General features: G+C 38.9%; 1 protein-coding gene across 1 annotated transcript; it reads right to left on the reverse strand.

Moving 5' to 3' along the window:
• On the reverse strand, nt 1–23992 carry LOC137277351 (arrestin domain-containing protein 3-like). Its single transcript, XM_067809043.1, has 7 exons — nt 23839–23992; nt 20113–20259; nt 19340–19566; nt 15778–15960; nt 9950–10132; nt 5579–5921; nt 1–4669 (listed from the first exon to the last, which is right to left on the reverse strand). Exons 1-7 carry the CDS (start codon nt 23954–23956, stop codon nt 4521–4523), a joined length of 1350 nt encoding a protein of 449 aa, XP_067665144.1. The 5' UTR covers nt 23957–23992; the 3' UTR covers nt 1–4520.
• Nucleotides 23993–25224: the final 1232 nt, after the last annotated feature.

The raw sequence follows: 25224 nt of genomic DNA on the forward strand, positions 1-25224 counted from the left end.
TAAGCATAATACCTTTATTTGTTACAATAAAGGGTTGGTTAAAAAAGGTAAACTTCAACAAAACATTGTATTCTGGGCCAAGAAAACCTGAATCTTAGATAATGTCAAACTTCAAATAAAATATGTCAAAAGGTTATATAAACCATTACTTAAAACCTGACAGTATACACGATGAGTATGATGAACACAACTATAATTATGACACAAGTGCTGTGGTCATATTCTTCTTACCTGCAAACAATGACAGATTAATATATACACCAAGTGACACCATGGAACAACAGGAGGCATTATAAGATTGCTCAAGAACATTAGTCTCCCAACCCAAACCCATGGTTGGTCATTACGTTTGACATACATGACAATGAACAACATTGTGACAGGCATTTGGGAATTTACAATAACAGCTGGTTCCAAAAATAAAGATACCTTAAAAATATCTACATCTACAAAATATGAAATACAATTCAAAAAGACTACAGAATAACAAATACTTTCAAATGGCTTGGGCTATGAAGACTTGCTAAATATTCCTTGACGTGAGTCATTCATAAATTTCTCCACAAAGGGTGTGGGAGATGGATTACTGACAGGTGAACACTCTGGAAAAACCCAGGAAACTATGGCTGGGACAGTCCTCACGACAAGATCATGAAATACCTCTGAACACAATATAAGAAAATACAAGCCAAGATGAATATAAAACCATTGTGTCTTCTTGTGAACAACAGGTCTCCAATACATGCTGCCACTACCTTTGTGTGCATAATACTTGAAACGATTGTCAAAAATGTACCAAAGCTACAAAACAGTCATAGAAGTTACAAACAATTCTACGTTACTATTGCACACATCTGCTGATATTCCATACATCATACAGCTGTAGATATCACAGTGGTAGGTGTAACAGACTTAATGATTCAGGCTACTAACCCATTCACTGATAAAACGGTCAAAGCTATTGCTGAACTGGTCAATGCAATTTGTGCTCAGCAGTGGACAGAGGACTGTTCACTTGGCTCTTCATAAGGCATCATATTTACTGCATCTAAAACACTATCGGAGGCTGTCTGAGACTTGTCTTGTAATAGTCCATTTATGCCTCAGTGACCAAGAGTTTACTAATGTGATTAGAGCTTGAGTATATTTAATTCTGAGACTGAATTATTCCACAACAAAGAACTGCTTTTGCAAGAAAGCCATCCCCTCAATTAGTGGTCCCTGATCAATTATTTAGAGTAAGTTTATTGTGATTATATAAGCATAACATGGTATAAAATAGTAATAATAATAAAATATGAATAATATTATGCCTTGTGAGATATATATCGCAACAGTTGACAATCCATTCAAACATATTCTTGGTATTCTATAGACAGAAAATTGGAATACAACTTCTGTTTCCTTCCAAAAGTAGGTCAATGAGCATTAACGAATGGATTCCAGAAACAAGCACCTTTTGACAAATATATTCTTCAGCAAATGACATATAAGAGTAAAACCGACTGCAAACAGTTTTGGAAATAAACACTATCACAAACAAGCAATAAACAAGTTTGATTTACACATACTGGCCTTAAATCGCACATTATATGTACCAGTTCATCACAAAGTTTGACACTAATAATCATCCATCAGCTTGATCACAGAACTGCAAAAACAATACATCAGGAAAAATATTGTAAAGAGAATATTTTTTTCAAAACATTATTTCTGAGCTAACTGATCTGAAAGGCCCCACATGTTATCCTCCAGAACATTCAGAATGTAAAAAAAACAACTCATATTTTGTTTCATTATGGCTGAGAACACATGATTTTCTAACATTCTTTAGCAAACACGTTCTTTAGCGAATACACACAACCAATATTGCCCCTACCCAAAAAAATCACTTGGTCAGGTATAACCTCTGTTTCGACAACAGCTTCCTAACAGTCTATAGCCCATGATGATGACACTGAAACATATTCAATGACTAAGTCAGTAAACATTTCCTAAAGTACTCATTGCATACCACTAACAAGTTCTGTATCAGAAAAAGGCACAAGAGGTTAAATGTTAAAAACCACCTACAAGCAACTGTAATGGTACCATGGTATGCATGCAAATACCACAATACTGTTAAAGGTAATTGCAATTAGGATTATATAACATATAAATTGTCTTTGGTTGATCCAACAGAAATTTATACATACTGACACACATGTAAGTTGACTAAATACTGCAATGACAATGATATTCCTATTTTCAAACTGTATGGTGTTCATATTCCCTAGAGGTAGACGGGCCACAGAGCAGGCTGACAGACATTGCTTGTGGGGTCCTGAGCAACAAAGACCCGTGAAGGTCCCGGGGTAGAATAGGCCTTCAGCAACCCATGCTTGCCATAACAGGTGACTATGCTTGTCGTAAGAGGCGACTAACGGGATCGGGTGGTCAGACTAGCTGACTTGGTTGACACGTCATCCGTTCCCAATTGCGCAGATCGATGCTCATGTTATTGATCACTGGATTGTCTGGTCCAGACTCGATTATTTACAGACCGTCGCCATATAGCTGGAATATTGCTGAGTGCGACGTAAAACTAAACTCACTCACTCACTCACTCCTGAGCAACAAAAGCCTGAGCTACAACTGCCCACAACACCTGACTCAGACATGACAACAACACACTTGTCATTACAGGCAGAATCCATCAAATCATGGGAGAGGAATTTGAGTCCAAGTGGCATGAAGAACTGTTAAAGAAGAAATTAGGTCACAGTACAGAGTCACTTCCTTGGTCTCTCATGTACAATGTAACAACCTAATGTGCTTGATAGTCTTGCATGCAGGAATCAAAGTATGGCCTTTACCCTGTAATTCAACTGGTGACATGAGGCGATTCAGTTTCACCACACTGAGAACAGCCTTCTGGACTACAAGTATGATGTGTGAAAAAGGAAGGATCACAGAGAACTGAAGGCATGACAAACCTCCAGCCACAATATCAGGATGAATTGAGGAGGAAAGGAAGGATGGATTTGATGGAAGTCCTTTAACAGATAATGCTGAAAAAAATACCAGAAGATAACTTGGTCAATGTAAACACTGCAACAAAAGTCCCAAGATATTGATTCACAATTTCAGTACAAATGAAGTAGTTTCATCAAAACACATTTAAAAATTTTAAAAACTCATGACTCTTAATGCAAAATGTATGTTTTGAAATACCACTTCATTCATACCAACACTACTTTGAATAATATAAAATGTTATTTGCTACTTATGTATGTTTGAAAAAGCCATGTTCATGGTTAAACACTTAGCCGTAAATGATAAATCAGCTAAATAACTGTTCATATTTGTGAAAGGCCTGATGACTACAACATAAAACGTTCTGAGCAGTTAAGAGCAATGAAAAAAATGCTATCATTTCAGCAGCTATAAATGGGTCCTGTATCTGAGGCCTTCAATTTGTTTTGCTTGCTTATCATCAAATAAATTTTAAAAACTGGAATACAAAATATAGAACACTGAAAAAATATGAATCAAAGTGACAACACTAATCCCAGGGACTTTCTATATGTCAAAAACAAAACTATTTTCATTGATGAATCTTCATTTACAATTTTCAGTTCAGATCTGAAATACTTACTGGGTCCACAACCAGTACAAAACAAGCAAATACAATAGTTTTGTGCAGCTTTTAAACAAAATCCAAAGACAAAAGGATGTTTGTCATGACAACAAAATGAGAAACTTCAGTAATGTCAATAGTATTTATAACATAAATGCACATGCACCAAAAATGTGACTATATAATTATGTTAAAAATGTATAATGTTTGGCATTCAGGCCATAGCTGTTGAATAATTTGATAAGCTACTTACTGAGTTCTTGAAAAACTCAAAATATGAGTTCAACAAATGTAAAAATATTGAAGTAGACAAGTAGAACTGGTAATGAACAAAAACAGATATTTAACAAATGTTGCTGTCAACAGAGTATAGGATGACTAAATATATTGTGAATGAATACAAAATTCAAATGATCAACAAAATATGATGTCAGCAGATGGCAGAGGGCAGAACCATTTTGATGGTTGACGCTTTCCATTGTCCGCCATTTGTGTCAAGATTGTTCAGTTGAGGGTCAAAATTGGCATGTAATCGACTTGTAGAAATAACAATAAAGAACTGGTAGGTGGCATAAGTGGTGATCGATAGGCTAATCACTCATGAAAATGTTTAGAAGAAGTATTAATCGATTGCATGCGATGGTGGTGATCAGCAAAGCAAGCGCATGGGGTACACCAAAGTGTCTGGCCTTGTCTAGATATACTGTACTGTGAATCATTACTGTACTGTGAATCATTTCAAGTCAGGGGTCATCTCAAAATATATATATATTTTTTTTAAAATTATATTTACTCCTCGCAATGGCACAAGCGTCTATGCCCCTTCCCCATCTGATAACCTCTAGCATGATTTCACAGCAAAAGCAGGCATCATGTTACAATCTACTCACACCCCTCACATCTACTCTAAAGGTGGGGCGGAGGGCTTGTGGCCCCAGTCATAGTACGTATACACTGGGGCATATCTGTTGTCGCCCTGTACGTGCTCACTCTCCCCTTCCTCCTTGATGTCGACCTTCCCAAACACACACTCTCCATATGATGGTGGGGCTGAAACAGACAGCATTTCACAATGATAATCACAACTCATCCCAAATGGATCAGTTGAAAACTAAAACATGCAATACCAAGTATCTGTGCACTTGTGTAGCAGCAATCATCCAGATAAGACAAAGACTAACATATTTGTGCGCTAATACCATGAGCTGAATGAATGACGAGACCACTGACCACTTTTGTACAGATTCAACTTCTAACTTCACCAACTGTCAAGATGTACATTCACCATTATAACATCAAAAATTCTCATTTCAAAAGCAATATTCATGGCTTCGAGTCAAAGATGTAGATGTACAAGTCTTGTTATGATGAGTGACTGAGTTGAGTTTTACACCGCATTCAGCAATATTCCAGCAATATTCCAGCTTTATGTCTGAAGTCTGTAAATAATCCAGTCTGGACCAGACAATCCAGTGAGCATGAGCATCGATTCCATGGACTTGGGAACCGATGAGATGAGTCAACCAAGTCGGCGAGCTTGACCAGCCAATCTCATTAGTCGCCTCTACAACAAGCATAGCTGCCTTTTGTGGCAAGCATGTATTGAAGAAGACCTGTTGTACCCCAGATCTTCATGGGTACTTGAAGTGTGTACATGATCATATACACTAGGATATAGTGTCTGACACAAACTTAATTTAAAGAAAAAACATTTTCTACATTATATACATAAAGTATAATATAACAGAGAGCAGAGACATCACTTATACTTGTTTCTGGGCCTGTATGTATGACAGACTAATAATTATAAAGTCCTCCCAATTCCTCCCATCCCATCCAACCGTAAGGAAAAAACTTAGCTTCCTTTAGCTGAAGCCACTGAATCAAAACTTAAAAAAAAGCATCCAGTCTAAAGTTTGATTTCAAAACAATCTAGCATTCCCTTCTAATGCTACTCACGTAAATTGGGCAAATCTGTTGGCATTCCTGGGGGATAGGCTGGGGGGGCTCCTGGGGGTAGAGACTCTCCTGGAGGATAGGCTCCTGTTGGAGGTGGGTATGGTCCTGGCTGAGGGGCTCCTGCACCAGGAGGAGGATATGCCCCTGGCTGGGGGTAAGCTCCTGCACCAGGTGGAGGGTAGGCTCCACCAGTCATTCCAGGATTTGGCATGATGATAGGGGCTCCTACAGGAGGGGCCATTGGAGGATGCTGAGCAAGAACACTTTGTAGAGGGATTGTGCCAATTATTACTTGTAGTGGGACCTCAAGATCAAAGCTAGGTCCTGATGGGGTCACTTCAAGCTGTAAAGAGCACACATAACAGGTTGATTTGTTGGCTGTTTAACATCACACTCAGCAATTATCCAGCTACATGAAAGCATGTCTGTAAATAACCCAGTCTGGACCAGACAATCCAGTGATCAACATCACAAGCATTGATATGTGCTATTGGGATACGATGACATGTGTCTGCCAAGTCATTCAGCCTGGCCATGTGATCCCATTAGTTGCCTCTTATGACAAACATAACTACCGGTAATGTTAGTGTGTGACATGGGAGAGTCCACAATAACTATAAATAAGCATGATCTTCATTCTGTCAGCATGAGAAGTAACTACAGTTACAAGTGTACATGGCAGACAAACGTTAATATTTAGGATCATGCTTGGACACACCGTGATAAAGAAACTGTTGTATGATACACCAACAACAAAATGTCTCATCCCTTGTCAAAGAAAAAGTTAACAATGTAGTTTCAGTGCAGTCAGAAAATATTCAGCAACATTATGGTTTGGTTTGGTTGTTGTTTAACACAGCACTCAGAAAATATTCAGCAACATTATGGTTTGGTTTGGTTGTTGTTTAACACAGCACTCAGAAAATATTCAGCAACATTATGGTTTGGTTTGGTTGTTGTTTAACACAGCACTCAGAAAATATTCAGCAACATTATGGTTTGGTTTGGTTGTTTAACACAGCACTCAGAAATATTCAGCAACATTATGGTTTGGTTTGGTTGTTGTTTAACACAGCACTCAGAAATATTCAGCAACATTATGGTTTGGTTTGGTTGTTGTTTAACACAGCACTCAGAAATATTCAGCAACATTATGGTTTGGTTTGGTTGTTGTTAACACAGCACTCAGAAAATATTCAGCAACATTATGGTTTGGTTTGGTTGTTGTTTAACACAGCACTCAGAAAATATTCAGCAACATTATGGTTTGGTTTGGTTGTTGTTTAACACAGCACTCAGAAAATATTCAGCAACATTATGGTTTGGTTTGGTTGTTGTTTAACACAGCACTCAGAAAATATTCAGCAACATTATGGTTTGGTTTGGTTGTTGTTTAACACAGCACTCAGAAATATTCAGCAACATCATGGTTTGGTTTGGTTGTTGTTTAACACAGCACTCAGAAATATTCAGCAACACTATGGTTTGGTTTGGTTGTTGTTTAACACAGCACTCAGAAATATTCAGCAACATTATGGTTTGGTTTGGTTGTTGTTAACACAGCACTCAGAAAATATTCAGCAACATTATGGTTTGGTTTGGTTGTTGTTTAACACAGCACTCAGAAAATATTCAGCAACATTATGGTTTGGTTTGGTTGTTGTTTAACACAGCACTCAGAAATATTCAGCAACATTATGGTTTGGTTTGGTTGTTGTTTAACACAGCACTCAGAAAATATTCAGCAACATTATGGTTTGGTTTGGTTGTTGTTTAACACAGCACTCAGAAATATTCAGCAACATTATGGTTTGGTTTGGTTGTTGTTTAACACAGCACTCAGAAATATTCAGCAACATTATGGTTTGGTTTGGTTGTTGTTTAACACAGCACTCAGAAATATTCAGCAACATTATGGTTTGGTTTGGTTGTTGTTTAACACAGCACTCAGAAAATATTCAGCAACATCATGGTTTGGTTTGGTTGTTGTTTAACACAGCACTCAGAAAATATTCAGCAACATTATGGTTTGGTTTGGTTGTTGTTTAACACAGCACTCAGAAAATATTCAGCAACATTATGGTTTGGTTTGGTTGTTGTTTAACACAGCACTTAGAAATATTCAGCAACATTATGGTTTGGTTTGGTTGTTGCTTAACACAGCACTCAGAAAATATTCAGCAACATTATGGTTTGGTTTGGTTGTTGTTTAACACAGCACTCAGAAATATTCAGCAACATTATGGTTTGGTTTGGTTGTTGTTTAACACAGCACTCAGAAATATTCAGCAACATTATGGTTTGGTTTGGTTGTTGTTTAACACAGCACTCAGAAATATTCAGGAACATTATGGTTTGGTTTGGTTGTTGTTTAACACAGCACTCAGAAAATATTCAGCAACATTATGGTTTGGTTTGGTTGTTGTTTAACACAGCACTCAGAAAATATTCAGCAACATTATGGTTTGGTTTGGTTGTTGTTTAACACAGCACTCAGAAAATATTCAGCAACATTATGGTTTGGTTTGGTTGTTGTTTAACACAGCACTCAGAAATATTCAGCAACATTAGGGTTTGGTTTGGTTGTTGTTTAACACAGCACTCAGAAAATATTCAGCAACATTATGGTTTGGTTTGGTTGTTGTTTAACACAGCACTCAGAAATATTCAGCAACATTATGGTTTGGTTTGGTTGTTGTTTAACACAGCACTCAGAAAATATTCAGCAACATTATGGTTTGGTTTGGTTGTTGTTTAACACAGCACTCAGAAAATATTCAGCAACATTATGGTTTGGTTTGGTTGTTGTTTAACACAGCACTCAGAAATATTCAGCAACATTATGGTTTGGTTTGGTTGTTGTTTAACACAGCACTCAGAAAATATTCAGCAACATTATGGTTTGGTTTGGTTGTTGTTTAACACAGCACTCAGAAATATTCAGCAACATTATGGTTTGGTTTGGTTGTTGTTTAACACAGCACTCAGAAAATATTCAGCAACATTATGGTTTGGTTTGGTTGTTGTTTAACACAGCACTCAGAAATATTCAGCAACATTATGGTTTGGTTTGGTTGTTGCTTAACACAGCACTCAGAAAATATTCAGCAACATTATGGTTTGGTTTGGTTGTTGTTTAACACAGCACTCAGAAATATTCAGCAACATTATGGTTTGGTTTGGTTGTTGTTTAACACAGCACTCAGAAATATTCAGCAACATTATGGTTTGGTTTGGTTGTTGTTTAACACAGCACTCAGAAATATTCAGCAACATTATGGTTTGGTTTGGTTGTTGTTTAACACAGCACTCAGAAAATATTCAGCAACATTATGGTTTCGTTTGGTTGTTGTTTAACACAGCACTCAGAAAATATTCAGCAACATTATGGTTTGGTTTGGTTGTTGTTTAACACAGCACTCAGAAAATATTCAGCAACATTATGGTTTGGTTTGGGTATTGTTTAACACAGCACTCAGAAATATTCAGCAACATTAGGGTTTGGTTTGGTTGTTGTTTAACACAGCACTCAGAAAATATTCAGCAACATTATGGTTTGGTTTGGTTGTTTAACACAGCACTCAGAAATATTCAGCAACATTATGGTTTGGTTTGGTTGTTGTTTAACACAGCACTCAGAAATATTCAGCAACATTAGGGTTTGGTTTGGTTGTTGTTTAACACAGCACTCAGAAAATATTCAGCAACATTATGGTTTGGTTTGGTTGTTGTTTAACACAGCACTCAGAAATATTCAGCAACATTATGGTTTGGTTTGGTTGTTGTTTAACACAGCACTCAGAAAATATTCAGCAACATTATGGTTTGGTTTGGTTGTTGTTTAACACAGCACTCAGAAATATTCAGCAACATTATGGTTTGGTTTGGTTGTTGTTTAACACAGCACTCAGAAATATTCAGCAACATTATGGTTTGGTTTGGTTGTTGTTTAACACAGGACTCAGAAATATTCAGCAACATTATGGTTTGGTTTGGTTGTTGTTTAACACAGCACTCAGAAAATATTCAGCAACATTATGGTTTCGTTTGGTTGTTGTTTAACACAGCACTCAGAAATATTCAGCAACATTATGGTTTGGTTTGGTTGTTGTTTAACACAGCACTCAGAAATATTCAGCAACATTATGGTTTGGTTTGGTTGTTGTTTAACACAGCACTCAGAAATATTCAGAAATATACTAAGAAATATGGTGCTAGTCGATAAATGATTAGATCTGGACCTAACAATCACGTGATCAATCAACAGCATGAGCATCAATCTACACAACTGGGATACGATGTCATGTGTCAAGTCCTGTTCGGATGTGGAATGATTCAGTGAATACTGGTATGTTCATGTGAGTATCCCACCTGCACAACATATCTGATGTCAATGATGTTGCAGCCAGAAAGAAACGATGGCGGCACAGGAGGAATGACCAACTGGTCACCATTCCAGTAATCATGTCCACCCTCGTCGATCTCCCCATGCTTGAGTTTGGCAATCACACGACTTGATGTTCTTGTTTTGGTGGTAGCATGGAACATTGTCACCTGCAGTAAAAAGAGTCCACATAAAACATGCATCATCTAATCAACAAGGAGACAATGTAGCAGTATGTAAAATTTATTCACAACATAATAAAACACAGAAATACATGTACAGACAATGAAAAACACAAACAATAAACTTACACTAACCTGTAGAGGTTATGAATCCTTTGAAGAAAGTCTTCCATGTGGTACATATAAGCATTTCTTTTGTCTATTAAAAGAGCAGGAAACACTAGCCGTCAACATTTCACCTCACTATTCACGCTGCACGAATCAGACAGAATGCGGGAAGGCAGCCAGCTATACCCCAAGGACGACTTTCTTCAAAGAATTCATAACCTTGACAGGCTTATATATAACTCTTTATCAGAAGAAGTCCACCTTGGGGTACATTAGACAGATTCCAAAACATAATAAAACCGCATATGGTATTACATCTGACATGGTGATACACTGGAAGTGACAATCTACAACTGCATGGAAAATGCACTTACCAAGTGACCTGTCAGTCAAAGTGTGGTACGTGACTGGGGCAAGGACACGGACTGACAAAAGCCTATATGCCAATTGTCTTATTGGCATCACACCCCAGTAAAAGGGAGAACTGACTGGCAAAACCGAGCTTGCTCAAGAGTTTGTCCAACTGATAAGCTGGATGGATGTACTCAGTGAGCTCCATATAGACCCAGAACAGATCTCCTCAATGGGCAGAGCAACAGCATACGCCTTGGAGGTGGCAACTGCTCCAACCGAATGAGCTTTCAGTCCTCGGGGGAGATAGGATTTTGTGTATGTAAGCCACACAAATAGCGAACACAATCCATCTCGACAAAGTTTGTGCATTAGCCGGATGACCAGTCTTGCCACCGCCGCTGCAGTAGAACAGCTGTTTATTCTTACAAGAGATGCTGTTCTCTTAAAATAGGCTTTGAGAGTTTACCATGCATGTAACACTTGAGTCCTGCAGTTTGTATGACCAGATGAAGCAGTAGATGTAAAGGGGGTAAGATCGATAGGCTCCGTTATGTGAAACAAGTGATCAATCTTAGGGCAGAAGGAATCTTTTAAGCAAATGCTTACCCAATTCTTATGAGGCATGGTAAGATCCAGATCTGATGACATAGCATTATGTTACCAACCCATCTACTGGATGAAACCATCGCCACAAATGCTGTTTTCTAACTTAACAGCTGGAGAGACGAATCGACAAGATTGTAAAAGAGAGGACAGGACATACTATCTAGTACAATGGACAAGTCAAGTCCCATGGGTGACTCCTCTGCACTAGAGGGTGTTGCCCTAAAAGAACACCCTTGGCGGGAATGTTGAGGGCTGAAATAGCCGTGGAATTGCATCAGATAGCAGACGTGTCTAGGCCAGCCTCTATCAGAAACTAAAAACTCCAACACCTGGACTACAGTCAAGAAAAGGGATTGAGCATCACTGTTTCGCTTGGAGGTTCGCTTGGAGGTGATTCCAGACAGACGCCAAGCCACCCACTGGACACTGGTATTAGGGTGTGGCTCGCCATTCTGGGATAGCAGGACCTGAGTGACCTGGTCCAGCTGAGTATTACTGGAAACCAACACAGAGACAACCACAGGTGCAAGAAACACAAGCACTTGTGCTGGTTGGGGAGCTGGGAGAGTACCCTGGAGATCAGTGGTATGGGTTGGAAGACCCACAGAACCCTCTCTGTCCTGAGCTGGATGGCATCCAATTGCTCTCGGATTAAATCAATACAGTCTGGTTCTTTACCCCACTGGCAAACAGATCCACCTGGGACAACCCCTTAAACTGTGAGATAATTCCAAGTATCTTTCAGTCGAGTAACCAAAAACATGACGTCAAGAGTGTATCTGCATCAACATTGTCTACCTGAGAGATAAGCAGCGATGACCTGTTTGCTAAACTGATCACAGCACAGTAGAAACTGCCACTCCTTCTGAAGGAGTGATGGGGAGACCTACTCGTAACTCTTCAAGTGAAACCACAGCTGCGCTAATGCTTGCTGAATATGCCCCACTATCCGTAGCCACTGAAATTTGAGCTGAGGCCCTGTGGGACTGGAAGAATTGTAACACAATCTTCTGGACTTTGGAAATGCGGGCCCCAAGACAGGAAGACCAAGCCCTGCTGTACCAAGAAAATCGAATCCAGTGTCGGCACTAATTCTGATTTCTTGAGGTTGATAATCCAACCCAGTTTGGTGAGAGTATCCATCACTAACTGTGAAATCTCAAGTGAGTGGTGAGTGCCCCGAGTAACAGTCTTCCAGGTATGACGGGTAACAAAAGGGTCCCTGTACCCTAGCGACTTGAGTCAACACCAGTTGAGTTTGGTAAACCCCCTTGGCACTGCATAGATGCCAAAGGGGAGCATACAAATCTGAGAGCACTTCCTGTCAAAGGAAAACCTCAGGTATTTTCAAAACTCAGGGAGCACAGGGATATGGAAGCATGCGTCTTTGAGTTTGATTGACTTGAGCCAAATGTTTGTTAAAAGTTACCATGGCCAGACGTGTAAGAAACTCCCTCAGAAACAGCAAAATATATCACTGGAAAGTCTGATATTTTCAGTAATTTGTATTGTATGGGTCACAATATAATTCAGCAAAAGCAAAGGCAAGATACAAAAGATTCACAAGAGAGGTTTAATGTACGATACAACGAAGTCAAATCTAAAGCAGTGGGTCACAATATAATGTCAACTCACCAAGTCTTGGTGTGAGAGTGAGAAACAGTTATGTAGAATGTAACACAGACAAGCAGTCAGACAGCGATTATGTAGATCAAGCGTTGACGGAGATGCTAACAGATAAGCACTCCAGTAATCGGTGTGTATTTCCGTGACGACAACATGGCTTCTAACCTTTAGATATAAAGTCAACATTTCCTTAAAGTTTAAGCACATACGACCATCATTATCAATGTAGAATTCTCTACAGCCTCGTGTTTACCGTTTTCAAAGGAAGGTAACTCTAGAGAATAACCTTCAAGGCTTGCCAATAAAATATTAATACCACTGAACATTTATGATGCGGAATGTGACCCATAATAATTATTACTTAATTAATAACAAAATTTACAGAAAATACACTCTCGTAACACAATCCCCTGCCTCTACAGACGAGATCACCAAACATAGTGTCTCCATCTTGAAAGAAAAACTCAATCATGTCGTTCAGAACCTTTAGATCCATCCTCCTTTGTAACCAAGAAATAAGTCGAATAAAATCACAGATTTTCCTGGGCCGTTAGAACCATCTCAGTGGCTGCCTTGTTCAGCAACGACTGGACCTAAGCAAGGAGTACAGTCATCCCTCGCCATAACGCGGGTCTTAGGGTCCACGGATGACCCCCCGCATTATTAGACATTTGTGTTATAATGCCTATTACATAATGTGGAACAAAGGCCAAGTAAAATCGTATTTTCCATAACAAAACTGCTATTTCGGGCCCAGTCAAAACTGTATTGTATTGTTGAAGGTGAAAATAAACAAACATTGAACATGAAAACATATGTCTGTATGGGATACTTGCAATCACAAATCACTAGACATGATAACTTAACTGTTGTTAATTGTTGAATGCTACCTGTTATTCAACTAAGCAGGAAATAGCAATCAGCTGTGCACATATGTTTGGGTCCAATATTGTTGTGATTCAGGTAAAAACGATTCGATAATATTACATCAAAGAAATTCCACTATGAGAATATTTTATATATTAAGCAGTTATTGGTATATAATGTAAGTATATAGTATATATTACTATCGGATTAGTATATAATGCATGTTTTCTGCAAACATACTTAACATAACAATGAACACAGCCGTTACCTGCCTGGACACATTCTACGTAGGTGACAGTCTGACAAGTCACCACTGACCTCCCGCGGTACTTGCAACTTTGATCGTGAAAAACACAATGTTGGACATTTAATCATTAAAAATGACTTCAATTAGTCTATAACGTGGGGCTCAGAGTCCATGTTTACGAGACTTACTCTGTTCGTGATTGCTAAAAATAATGTGAAATTGGTGCTATTGCGGTTGGTGCGAAAAACCAACCCTCACGAATGTGGTAAACGGAAGTCATACGCATATGGAATGAGGTAATGCCATTCACTCATGGTGTCTCCATTTTTTCTGTCAACAGTGTGAATGAAAAAAAGTGAGATTTAATTAAAAAAAAAAGTGTTTTATGACACCACGCGTCCTTGGATGACTGTGTTTTACCGCGCTATAGCGCACTGTGTTGCATCACAAAAAACATTGTAAGTACTCGTTGTAACTCAACTGATGGCATGTCTTGTCTTTCATAAGTTACTACTACGATGTTGGTATGATTGTTATTGAGAAAACCCTGCATGTTCTGAGCATCTGAAACACAATGGATACATATGATAAACACTGTCAGTTGCCATCCGGGCTGAATTTCACTAGTTGATGCAATTTATCAGAGCACAACAGTGGATTTGTTGATGAACCATTTTCGATTTCATGAAGGGGTGTGATCGCAGTTCAACTTCGTTTAATAGGAGTCATGGATTACCCCACGGTTTAACTGAATCCACGGTATTGTGAAGCGCGTTATTGCGAGGGATGACTGTGAAAGTTGACAACAGGGACATAGGGTAATGGGCAAGGAATCCCTGCAGTCGGTAGTGTGGCAACTGCTTGCGCCAAGACCATGAAGGCCTCCGGAGGAATGTTTAACGGAAAACTGGGGCCACCTTACCCTTATTCTGGAAAGAGTGTTGAGAAGGAGAAGCCTGACCTTTTCCTTCACCCTTGCCCTTGCAAGCCTGAAGTAGTGCCGTCAACTTTGGTCCCTCCTTCCCCAAAGCAGAAGGATACGCAGAGGGAAGGATGGAAGACCATGTGCGAGAGGTGAGGGGTTATTCACATATGGGGTCTGAGTCGTTAAATTGGGTAATCACCTCTGCAGTTTCCCTGACTACTGTCAAAGCCCCCAGGAATAGGGTTGAATCCACCCCGACTGACAGACAGCCGAGCCTGTTGTGTAGCCGGTGAGTACCTGCCCATCAAGAGCCATAGCTGATGGAGGCCCATGACTTCACTTATCATCTGACTTGTGCATGACCAGATGGATTCACGCATCAGATGGGAGTTGACCTCTTTGAGCTGTCAAACGCACTTGTCTACCACTGGGGGATCAAACAACGTTTCCTCTTCAATCAAGTAGCAATGCCTAATGTCAGGGACATCAAACTGTCACCAGCTACTTGACAGGAGGGGCTAAAATGCGCAGTTGGGCCTCAGCAACCCATGAGGGAACCCTCTGTGGGTAGAAGCTCAACTTCATAATAGAACGCATGTATGTCTTTCACTCTGGATGACAGCATGAAAATTGAGGTGTGAGGTTGACAGCTCAAGTTGCCGGCTCTTGGCTGTAGGGGGCTCTGGTGGTGCCCTGAAAAAGTGGTCTCAGAAAACAAAAACAAGTTTAAAAGTTCAAAAATATAGTTACAACTGTCACAGGATTTTTAATAGACATGAAACTGCTCATATGTACCCCACGGAGGAATTCTGATGAAAAATAAAGCATAGTATATTGTAATATAGAGAAATCACTTTCATGTACAGATATCACACATGCTCCTAGAACTATTAAACTCACCATTGTCAGTTTCACAGATGATGACTTTATTCTCCTGCTCGTCTGGTTGTCAATTTCAGCCTTCAGGATGATGGCCTCACCAGGAACATAGCCTTGTCTGTCAATGGTGAAGTTGGCAGAGATTGGTCCTGATGCACAGCACAGGCAGCATAATGTCTTTGAATTGGCACCTTGAGCTGGCATCTATATGAAATCGAAATCAGATCTTCTGTATTTATTAACCACCAAGTTTCTCTCCACACTGACAAAGCGTTCAAATGTATTCCCTCTCAATATTAAGACGGGGAATTACACTGCAACGACTATACTAAGGCAGTACCCGCAGAAAAAAACAGCAAGATGCAAGATTCCAGTCATTTCATTCACACAGCTTGGCTGAAGTGCAGAATATTCTGATACAGTTCAAAATTACATTGAGGTGTTTGGTAAGATAAATATATTGTTCACTGGTCCCTTAGGGCCCATGGGTTGATGTACCCCGAGGGGGAAGGGGAACATAAACAAACATTGAGGACACATCAACACATTGCCCACTCATGAACAACTTATGATGTACAATAGTTTTTCCTGAAGAAATTGGGGATTGCATATAAGTTGAAAATACACTTAATTAAATGCCTACTAGAAAACTTCATTAAAGATTAATAAATCAAAGCCTAAAATGATAAACAAAGCCAAAGTTCAAAAATATCTTTAAGATCTTTTTAAGATGTCTTGGATTAAATGAACACAGAAATCTTCCCCATTATCCTGATGGGGAAAAATGGAGACAGTCTCTTTGTGGTTTGCATGTGCAGTGGATGGGTGCATTTGAGTGAAATGTTTCTACTGTTCTTGGGAAATATACCACACAACATTCCCACTTTATCTTGGGTTAGGGGAAAGCAAAACAAATAGTATGAGACTGGTTAAGGACAAATTATACATTTTCATCTTTTTTCAGTGCATTATCTCATGAAGAATCACGATGAGGTGATTCACATACAAGCACAAAGGACAAGGTATGATAGAGGTCCTTATTGGCCCACAACATGTCATGATTATCAAAATTTTACAACACTATAATTTTAGCATGAAAGGAGATATATTAATTGTTGAAGTTACCTCCAATTGCATTTTTATGTTTCTAGTGTAGTTAGTTTTCCTCTTTGAAGACCTCAAAGTTAACATATTTTACAACATCTTCTAGAAACCTACATTTTTCTGATTTTCAGAGTGATAGAAAAGTGTGAGCAAAAGCGTGACCCATCCCAATTTTTTCACCACATATGAAGCGAGTAAATTAGAATGTACACCTAAAAAATTGTGGTGGGTCACGCTTTTGCTCACATCAAAATCTTTAAAAAAGTACATTTTTTCGGTTTATGAAATTGCCCCATACAACATCTCAAAAAATAAACATTGACATAAACTAACATCTTTAAAAGCAATCCATCACATTTACACATCTGTGCCATGATACATTATATTTTGAATGGTTTTGTGCTCTAAAATACACATATCAAACATCGTTATTAAAATTTTCAATATCATATTAGGCACTCAACAAGGCAGATTTATGAGAGGTAAACATTGGTGTTTGGTTGATGTTCTCTGCTAGAAAAGTAAGACGATGTCTGAAGATTTTCAAAATATGATCAAGCAGTACTGTAAAGGTGAAAATCTTTGTTATTATGTACAAATTTGATCATAGTTTTTCTATCGTCTGTGTTTCAGACATCTTTGAGTCACCTGTCACTGTCAAAATAACACTGTCATTTAACAGGATTGCCATGTATACATATAAACATATGCATTTTCCAAGAACTTATGTACCTTGATGTTTCCAATGACATATTAGATTTCATTTAACCAAAATGACTACACTTAACTGTATGAAAAGGATGTTTTAGCTAGAATAAGAACATTGTATCAAGGTCTAGCAGGTGATGAACACAAGCAGACGTCAAGTCATACATAGTTGTAAAGTGTAATATATAAGCTTAAATTCACATTGGGAGGCAAAGGAATATGTAGCCTAATGGTTGCAATAGTGGACTGTTGGTTTCTTTTGTTATCAGACATGCAGGTACAAATCCATGTAACTTTTCTTTCTTTGTTTCAAAGTTTGTTTATCAAGCCTACATTGTTTAACTAAACTGTTTCACATCAAATCCAAATATTGTAATTGTTTTTCTTAAGTTTGGTAATCTATGTTACAACACTGGTGAAACAAGCTTTAATTAACATCATGTAAATCTTTCCTTAAGACACTGACCATTCACCTTTTCAAGTCGGTCTAGTGGCCCAAATATTTTGTTTCCAATATTTTAAATTCATATTTTATACATTTTGATCTACTTTAGGTTTATACACTTTTAAATACTGCAGTTCTTGAGAGTGAATCAGATACTGAGATTGATGACTGTGTGAATGAAGAGTAATAGAGGATGTTTTATATCTTTAAAGTGGATAAGTTGTGAATAATTACTCTGTGAAGTCTTTTGAATACTGACTTTAACATGTGCATGGTGTTAATATGAACCTGCACTGACAATGAAATTTCACACGAAATGGGCCCCTTTGAGGTCAAGACCTGTGATTTTTAGTGCAAAATGGTTGGCTATTGTAATAACATATGATGATTGAGATGGTAACTGTATATTTGCTAAAACTGGTGGTAAATACTGACTCCACTTATTTGTTAGAATGAAGCTGTGCCCAAAATGTAGCTTCACCCAAAACAGGCCCCTGTGATTCTTAGAGCAACATGATTGTTATCATGCTTACATGTTGTAAAATTAACCCATGGATTACATTTGCAAAGATTGCTGTGAATAATGACTGAGTTTTGGGGACACAATTGGCAAGTAATTGAATTAACAATGTTTTGCAACCCTAATTGGGCCCCTTGAAGTTAAAACATTATTACTGACATTGACATGTTTTTCAGCATGACTACCTGTCATAAAACTGCTGTAATATGTATGTAAATAAAATAACAGTTGTAAATAAGCCATTATGGCACAATGATATTTCAGACTTGTTATTTTTCATGGGAACTGATAAAACCCATTTTGGGCCCCTCTGCAGAAAAATTACACCTCAGAACATATAAAATATAGCATTTTTATGCAAAGCTAACTTTTCTCTAAACAAATAACATGTTTTCAGCCAATTTTGTTAGTGGGCCAAAAACCACCCTTATCATACCTTGTCCTTTCCCATGGTTAAAACATATAATGTTCAGGGTCTTAATTGGCTTTAACAATCTTCTTTTCTGTTTGAAAACTATGATGTCCCATTTGAACTCATGAAGATGAAAATCCAGTTCAACTGTAGAAAATCTTTCATCATGTTCTTGCCTTGGGTATAGATACAAATACGAACAGACCAGAGGAGTATGAAGCATTCAAAAGACAATTAGAGTCAGAAGCTTGTTATGTTGCATGCATATGTGCTGACCTGTTACAGACCTAAGACTGACCAGAACACATAATCAGAACACTATTTACCTGTAAAAACAAAAGAAATGAAGTGAGCTTGCATTTATATCAGTGTTGGTCTGCTTACAATAGCTTACCATAGCATTTGGATCCCGGTTGAGGTCCAGCAAACAAATCACTGTGAATGGCCTTTTTGTTTCATGATCAAACTTCCATGGTTTATCAATGATGCCTTTAGCCGTGTATCGAACATGACCATGTTCTCCTTCAAAGGATGATGGCAGCTGTGGTGGGAGTTGAAACGCAAATGGGAAGGTGTGGCGACCAGCAGGCAGATGGATGTCATCCCCTGACTGCTGCTTCCCTACAAGGAACAGATGTAGAGAGTGCAGAGATCACAAGAGGCACTACCCTATACAGTGTTCTTTGTTTTTATCTTGCTTTTAGCACTTATCGTTGATCAGGGTGAAACTTAATGGTACAATGCTCCAAGCACTGCACTGAGTCAGCTGTGAGGGCAAGTTACTACTAAACTCATCACAAACATCATAAAAGAAGAAAGAAAAGAAGAAAGTGAAATCCCAAATATGACATATGTAACATCATAAAGTAAGATTGTGGTAGAAGTGAAATGCCACAGCTATATTAATCAGCTTGTCTCAGTAAGACAGGACTGCCGCCTGCATGGCCAATAATGATATTGGAACTTGTTTCATGCTCAACATAACACAACATGCATAAGTTGTGAACCATTTGTCCCTATTTCCTTATAGAACAATACTACCAATGCTTGTAGATGGCTGACATGTTGTCATAGTTACATGAACCAGATATAGATCTGTCAATGACGTCAGGCTCACATTGCTGCCCTATGTTCTCAGTTTTGATGTACAAGGGACATGCCACATACATCTACCAGCCAGCAGTATGTCCTGGTTGAAGTACTCTTCTCGGGCAGAGTAATGGCGGGTCTCTGTTCGTCGGTTGTCTCCGGTACCTGTTGTATGCCTTTCTGTCCAGTGTACATAGGCCTTGCCTTCAAATCGAAGACGAATTCCTGAAAAATGTTTATGAACATACAAGAAATAGTATACTTTTTCACATAAAATTTGTTGGTTCCAGCTGTATTTCTTAATATTTGCATTGGCATGGGACAGTGACAGGGAAAGAGTGAAGCACCAGTATGCTCAAACATCAGTTTGCTGAAACACTGGTATGCTGAAACAACGGTATGCTCAAACACCTGTATATTCATGATGTATTGGGTGTGTGATCTTGTGCAACTATTCTGAAATACTGTAAATAATTTTTAGCATTTAAGTAAATGCAGATTTAGTCAGTTTCTCAAAGGCTGGCTGTACCTATATGTATTTGCGTATTTGACTTTATAACGTTGACAGACATATCTGGAAACACTGACTTCAGACAAGTTTCATGAATGGAGCACTTGCCAGTTTGATGACCTTTGACAGCAACAAACTACCAACACAGTACACTAACCTATACCACTGGGCAAGTTATTCACTGCTGCTGACACTATTTTGTCCCACTATATTGCCTTTTGCATCATAGAACTTGTAGCAGTGGATCTAAAGGTGCGTGTGTGTGTGCGTGCATGCGTGCGTGAGTGCGTGCGTGCGTGCATGCATAGATGGGTGTGTCCACATCTTTGCCCACCGAAAATGTTTCCATAAGGAGCAACTTCCCTCTACCCTGATTCATGTGTGCGCGCAAACATGCACACGCACACGCACACACACAAACATATACAACCATAAAACCAGTCTGTTGCCAAGGAATTACAAGTAATCTCTGCATGGCTGGTAAGCAGATTAGTGCATACAGCAATTATCAGACTCTGGGCAAGTATAGAAAAAACCCTGATTTTGTGAAGGACTTTCTCCTTACTTCCAAGTAAGACAAAAAGCATAGTAGGGTGTGCAAAAGTCAGAGAAAGGATTTAATGTATATACACTTAGTTCATTCTGATTAGTGTATCTGTGGCTTCACATAATAGTCCAAACTTACTTAAAGGTCACATGCAACGTAAAACACAACTTTGCAGATTCTGGTACCTTTCGGTATGCACTTACCGAAACAAATCATAAAAAATGCCAATTCAACCTATAAAGTTGAAAAAAACACGATGAAAAAAAAGCCTGCGAAATCGGAGTTCAAACGTTTCACTAAATTCCCCCCAGCGCTGGGAGGAAAACTGGTTTCAACAGCTGTGCTGCGCTGCGTCCATAACACATGCGCAGTGAATAGGTTCGCGGAGCATGAAACAGTATGCATGCCCAGCGTTTGAGGTCGTGAGCAGTAGTCTAATCTTGGTTGTGTACACAAACAAGTAATTAATCTACTCGTTACGTAAAACAACTTGTTGATTGTGGTAAGCAGTCTCTGTCAAAGAGAAAGCTCAATGTCTGGTTTATTGACACCTATATGTCTGTCTGCCTGTCTGCTAAAGACAACATGCAATACACAGCTTCAATCATTGACCACGTGCAATTTGAACTTAACACCTATCAGACTATACGACATAAAAAAAATAAGTTGATTTATGACTCGTGCACCCGAGTCCCGTGTCTGCCACATTATGTAATTAGGCACGTGTGATACACATAGCGTTTTTATGTCTGTGGGTTGCAAACAAACTACATTCATTTTTTTTGGATGACTGGATCTGACGGAAACTGGTGCAAACTCTTGTCAGTTTCCAGTCCTGCTTTGTACTTGGACGAATGACAGATTCCAGCCACGCAGTAGTTTACCATCTCTACTGACATGATTTTTTATTGGATCGAGCGCAAATTCAGAGAACATGTATTTCCCAAACCCAACATCTCTATATACATTCTTCATGGATAACGACTTCTTTTAGTGTATATGATTTTGTTTGACAACAGTATATGAAGCCATACGGAAACGACGCATCAAGTACACAAAAAGAAGTTGTTATCCATAAAGAATCTTACTTTCTTGTGACTGGCTATACTTCTAAAATGCCCATCAAACAGATCATCTTTCTGTACAATGAACCCTCAGCATATCAGCAAATGAACCAGCCAATCGGAAGCCGTCGTTACACTTGAATGTATATCCACCCACTATGACTGGGTTCGGTCTCCCGAGGGCTTCGTTTCGGGGTAAGTAAGCCCAAGTACAAAATATTGCACTTTTGAACCGCGATTGTACGCTTATAATTGTGTTTATTTGGTTTTTTTAAGGCAGCAGTGTATATTATATGTCATGAATAAGTGATAAATGTGTTTTAATTATGTTTGATATTTTGGTTGCATGTGACCTTTAAATGCCCACAGGGATTACAGTCTCCAGTGTAACAGAGAGATACCACACTCTGAAACCTAGATTAACACAAGCATACACGTAAGTGCACCTTGCATGCCAGCAGAGAACAGAACATTTATCATAAAGAATTGCTAATACAGGGTTTGTATTATCTGAATCATTTCCGATTGTTAATCATATTCATCAATACATGTGCACCGAATTTTTTCATAGCATTATTCTTACAGAACACCAAGTCAGAATCTGTAGGTTAAAGGTCACATGCAACAGAAAACATAACTTTGCAGATTCTGATAACTTTCGGTATGCACGTACCAAAAAAAATCATCAAAAATGCCAATTCAACACATAAAGCTGAAAATAAAATGTGACGAAAAAAGAGCCCACAAAATCAGAGTTCAAACTTCACTAAATTTCCCCCAGCGCTGGGGAAAAAGTGATTTACAACTGTGCTGCGCCCAAAATGCATGTGCAGGGAATATGTTCGCGGAGCTTGAAATGGTATGCATGCCTGGAGTATGAAGTTGTAGTAGTAGTAAGTAAGGGAAGTAAGCCGAAGCAAAGAAAAATTCACTTTTGAATCGCGATTGTGCGCTTATAATTTTGTTTATTTTCTTACAAGTGTAGTGGCCACAAAATTTCCGAATCCCGTGCTGGGATTCGAACGATGGACCCTCCGATCCGAAGTCTGACGCCTTGTCCACATGACCAAAGAGGTTAACCCCCGTCAGCAAGCTGACAAGGTAAGGATGTCATCTGTGGGATGACTCCACGCCCCGCTACACAAGCAGCAATATATATCATATGTCATGAATAAGTGATAATTGTATTTTAATCTTGTTTGATGTTTTAGTTGCATGTGACCTTTAACCAGCAGTCTTTGTATGAAGCCTTCAGTACAGGTTGAATCATTTGACAGCTGTGTAGCAATCAGCAGTGTTGCACAACAACATAAGGTGACCTAAATTCGGGGATGACCTAATTCGGGGATCGCGTAATTATCATGATGTCTCGTACATTAAGACTCGTATGACATCACGAAGTGGTGTTCTTGATGCCACAGTGCCACGCCTCGCCGAAAAGAATGTTCAGAATGTTGCGAAACTGCACATCATCTGGTGGCACCGCATTATGACCATCTCCAGACGAGTGAAATCCTGTTTAACTATGCAAAGACTATTAGGATGATTTTCCAGATTTCAGTACCGTACAACGGCTTCTGACTTCCTATAGTTATCATAATAATGTTGACACGACATACGATAAATATTAAACGTCAAATTCCCGCGTCACGCCTACTCAACTCGAAGACTTAAGATAATACCTCTCATTTTCATTGTGTCTGTCAGTTCCACTGTTACATGGCCCTGAACGATCTGGCCTGCGTAGTATACACCTTGCAAGTTGCTGAAGGACACGACAAACATGTTCAGTTTCCCCATAATTGTAATCCTGCAGCAACAGTTCTCGAAACCCACAAGAATGGCTCTAATCCTCTAGGGGACGTAACTCTTTCTGTCACATGGTGATATCACGAAATAGATGACGTGTAATTGAAACTGGATCGAATCCAACGCCACGCCACATCAAATACACTTTTTAGCATATTTACCAGAGAGTGTTTGTTTGCAATAAAGGGCACAAACGGAGGGAAGTAATTTCCATAAACATGTTATTTCAGTGTAGCATAAATAGTTTTCATGAAAGATTTTTACAATGGATCTTTGTAGAATTTGACAGGCAAATATAACATCATCTGTACTCAGTGAACATGTTTTCAGTCCATTTTTTCAATTCCACTATTTCTTTCCTATTTTCCACAATTTCACTAATGACATCATATTTATCAACTATGGTTCCATAATGCACAATCCCATGTGCCGCCATGTTATAAGGAGTTCACGGCACTGCACATATGTTAAATCTTTGAAGGACATTTAGAAGTGGAATGAATAACAAAGCAAGATTTGTGGATTTCAACTTCTTTATTGTGAATAACGTATTCGGAGCGTATGCTTGCTCCTTCATCAGGTGAACAGTAAGTAACAGAGTGGCCATGCTGATGTTGACGTTGTAGATTGGCCATGTTGATGTTGATGTTGTAGAGAGGCCATACTGGTGTTGATGTTGTAGAGTGGCCATGCTGATGTTGATGTTGTAGAGTGGCCGTGCTGATATTGTAGAGTGACCATGCTGATGTTGACGTTGTAGATTGGCCATGCTGATGTTGATGTTGTAGAGTGGCCATGCAGGATGTTGATGATGTAGAGTATCCATGTTGATGTTGACGTTGTAGATTGGCCATGCTGATGTTGACGTTGTAGATTGGCCATGCTGATGTTGATGTTGTAGAGTGGCCATGCAGGATGTTGATGATGTAGAGTATCCATGTTGATGTTGACGTTGTAGATTGGCCATGCTGATGTTGACGTTGTAGATTGGCCATGCTGATGTTGACGTTGTAGATTGGCCATGCTGATGTTGACGTTGTACAATGGCCATGCTGATGTTGATGTTGTAGATTGGCCATGCTGATGTTGACGTTGTACAATGGCCATGCTGATGTTGACGTTGTACAATGGCCATGCTGATGTTGACGTTGTAGATTGGCCATGCTGATGTTGACGTAGATTGGCCATGCTGATGTTGACGTTGTAGATTGGCCATGCTGATATTGATGTTGTAGATTGGCCATGCTGATGTTGACGTT

This window comes from Haliotis asinina, chromosome 3 (assembly GCF_037392515.1).
Source record: "Haliotis asinina isolate JCU_RB_2024 chromosome 3, JCU_Hal_asi_v2, whole genome shotgun sequence".
Taxonomy (NCBI): domain Eukaryota; kingdom Metazoa; phylum Mollusca; class Gastropoda; order Lepetellida; family Haliotidae; genus Haliotis; species Haliotis asinina.

Excerpts from the sequence above, each read along its gene's own strand:
- LOC137277351 (XM_067809043.1), bottom strand. The coding sequence starts at position 23,956 with ATGGGGAAACTGAACATGTTTGTCGTGTCCTTCAGCAACTTGCAAGGT. Across the intron at positions 15,961-19,339 it reads ACCGGGATCCAAATGCTATG|ATGCCAGCTCAAGGTGCCAA; the intron begins GTAAGCTATTGT and ends GATTTCATATAG. Across the intron at positions 4,670-5,578 it reads AACAGATTTGCCCAATTTAC|CCCCACCATCATATGGAGAG; the intron begins GTGAGTAGCATT and ends TGTCTGTTTCAG.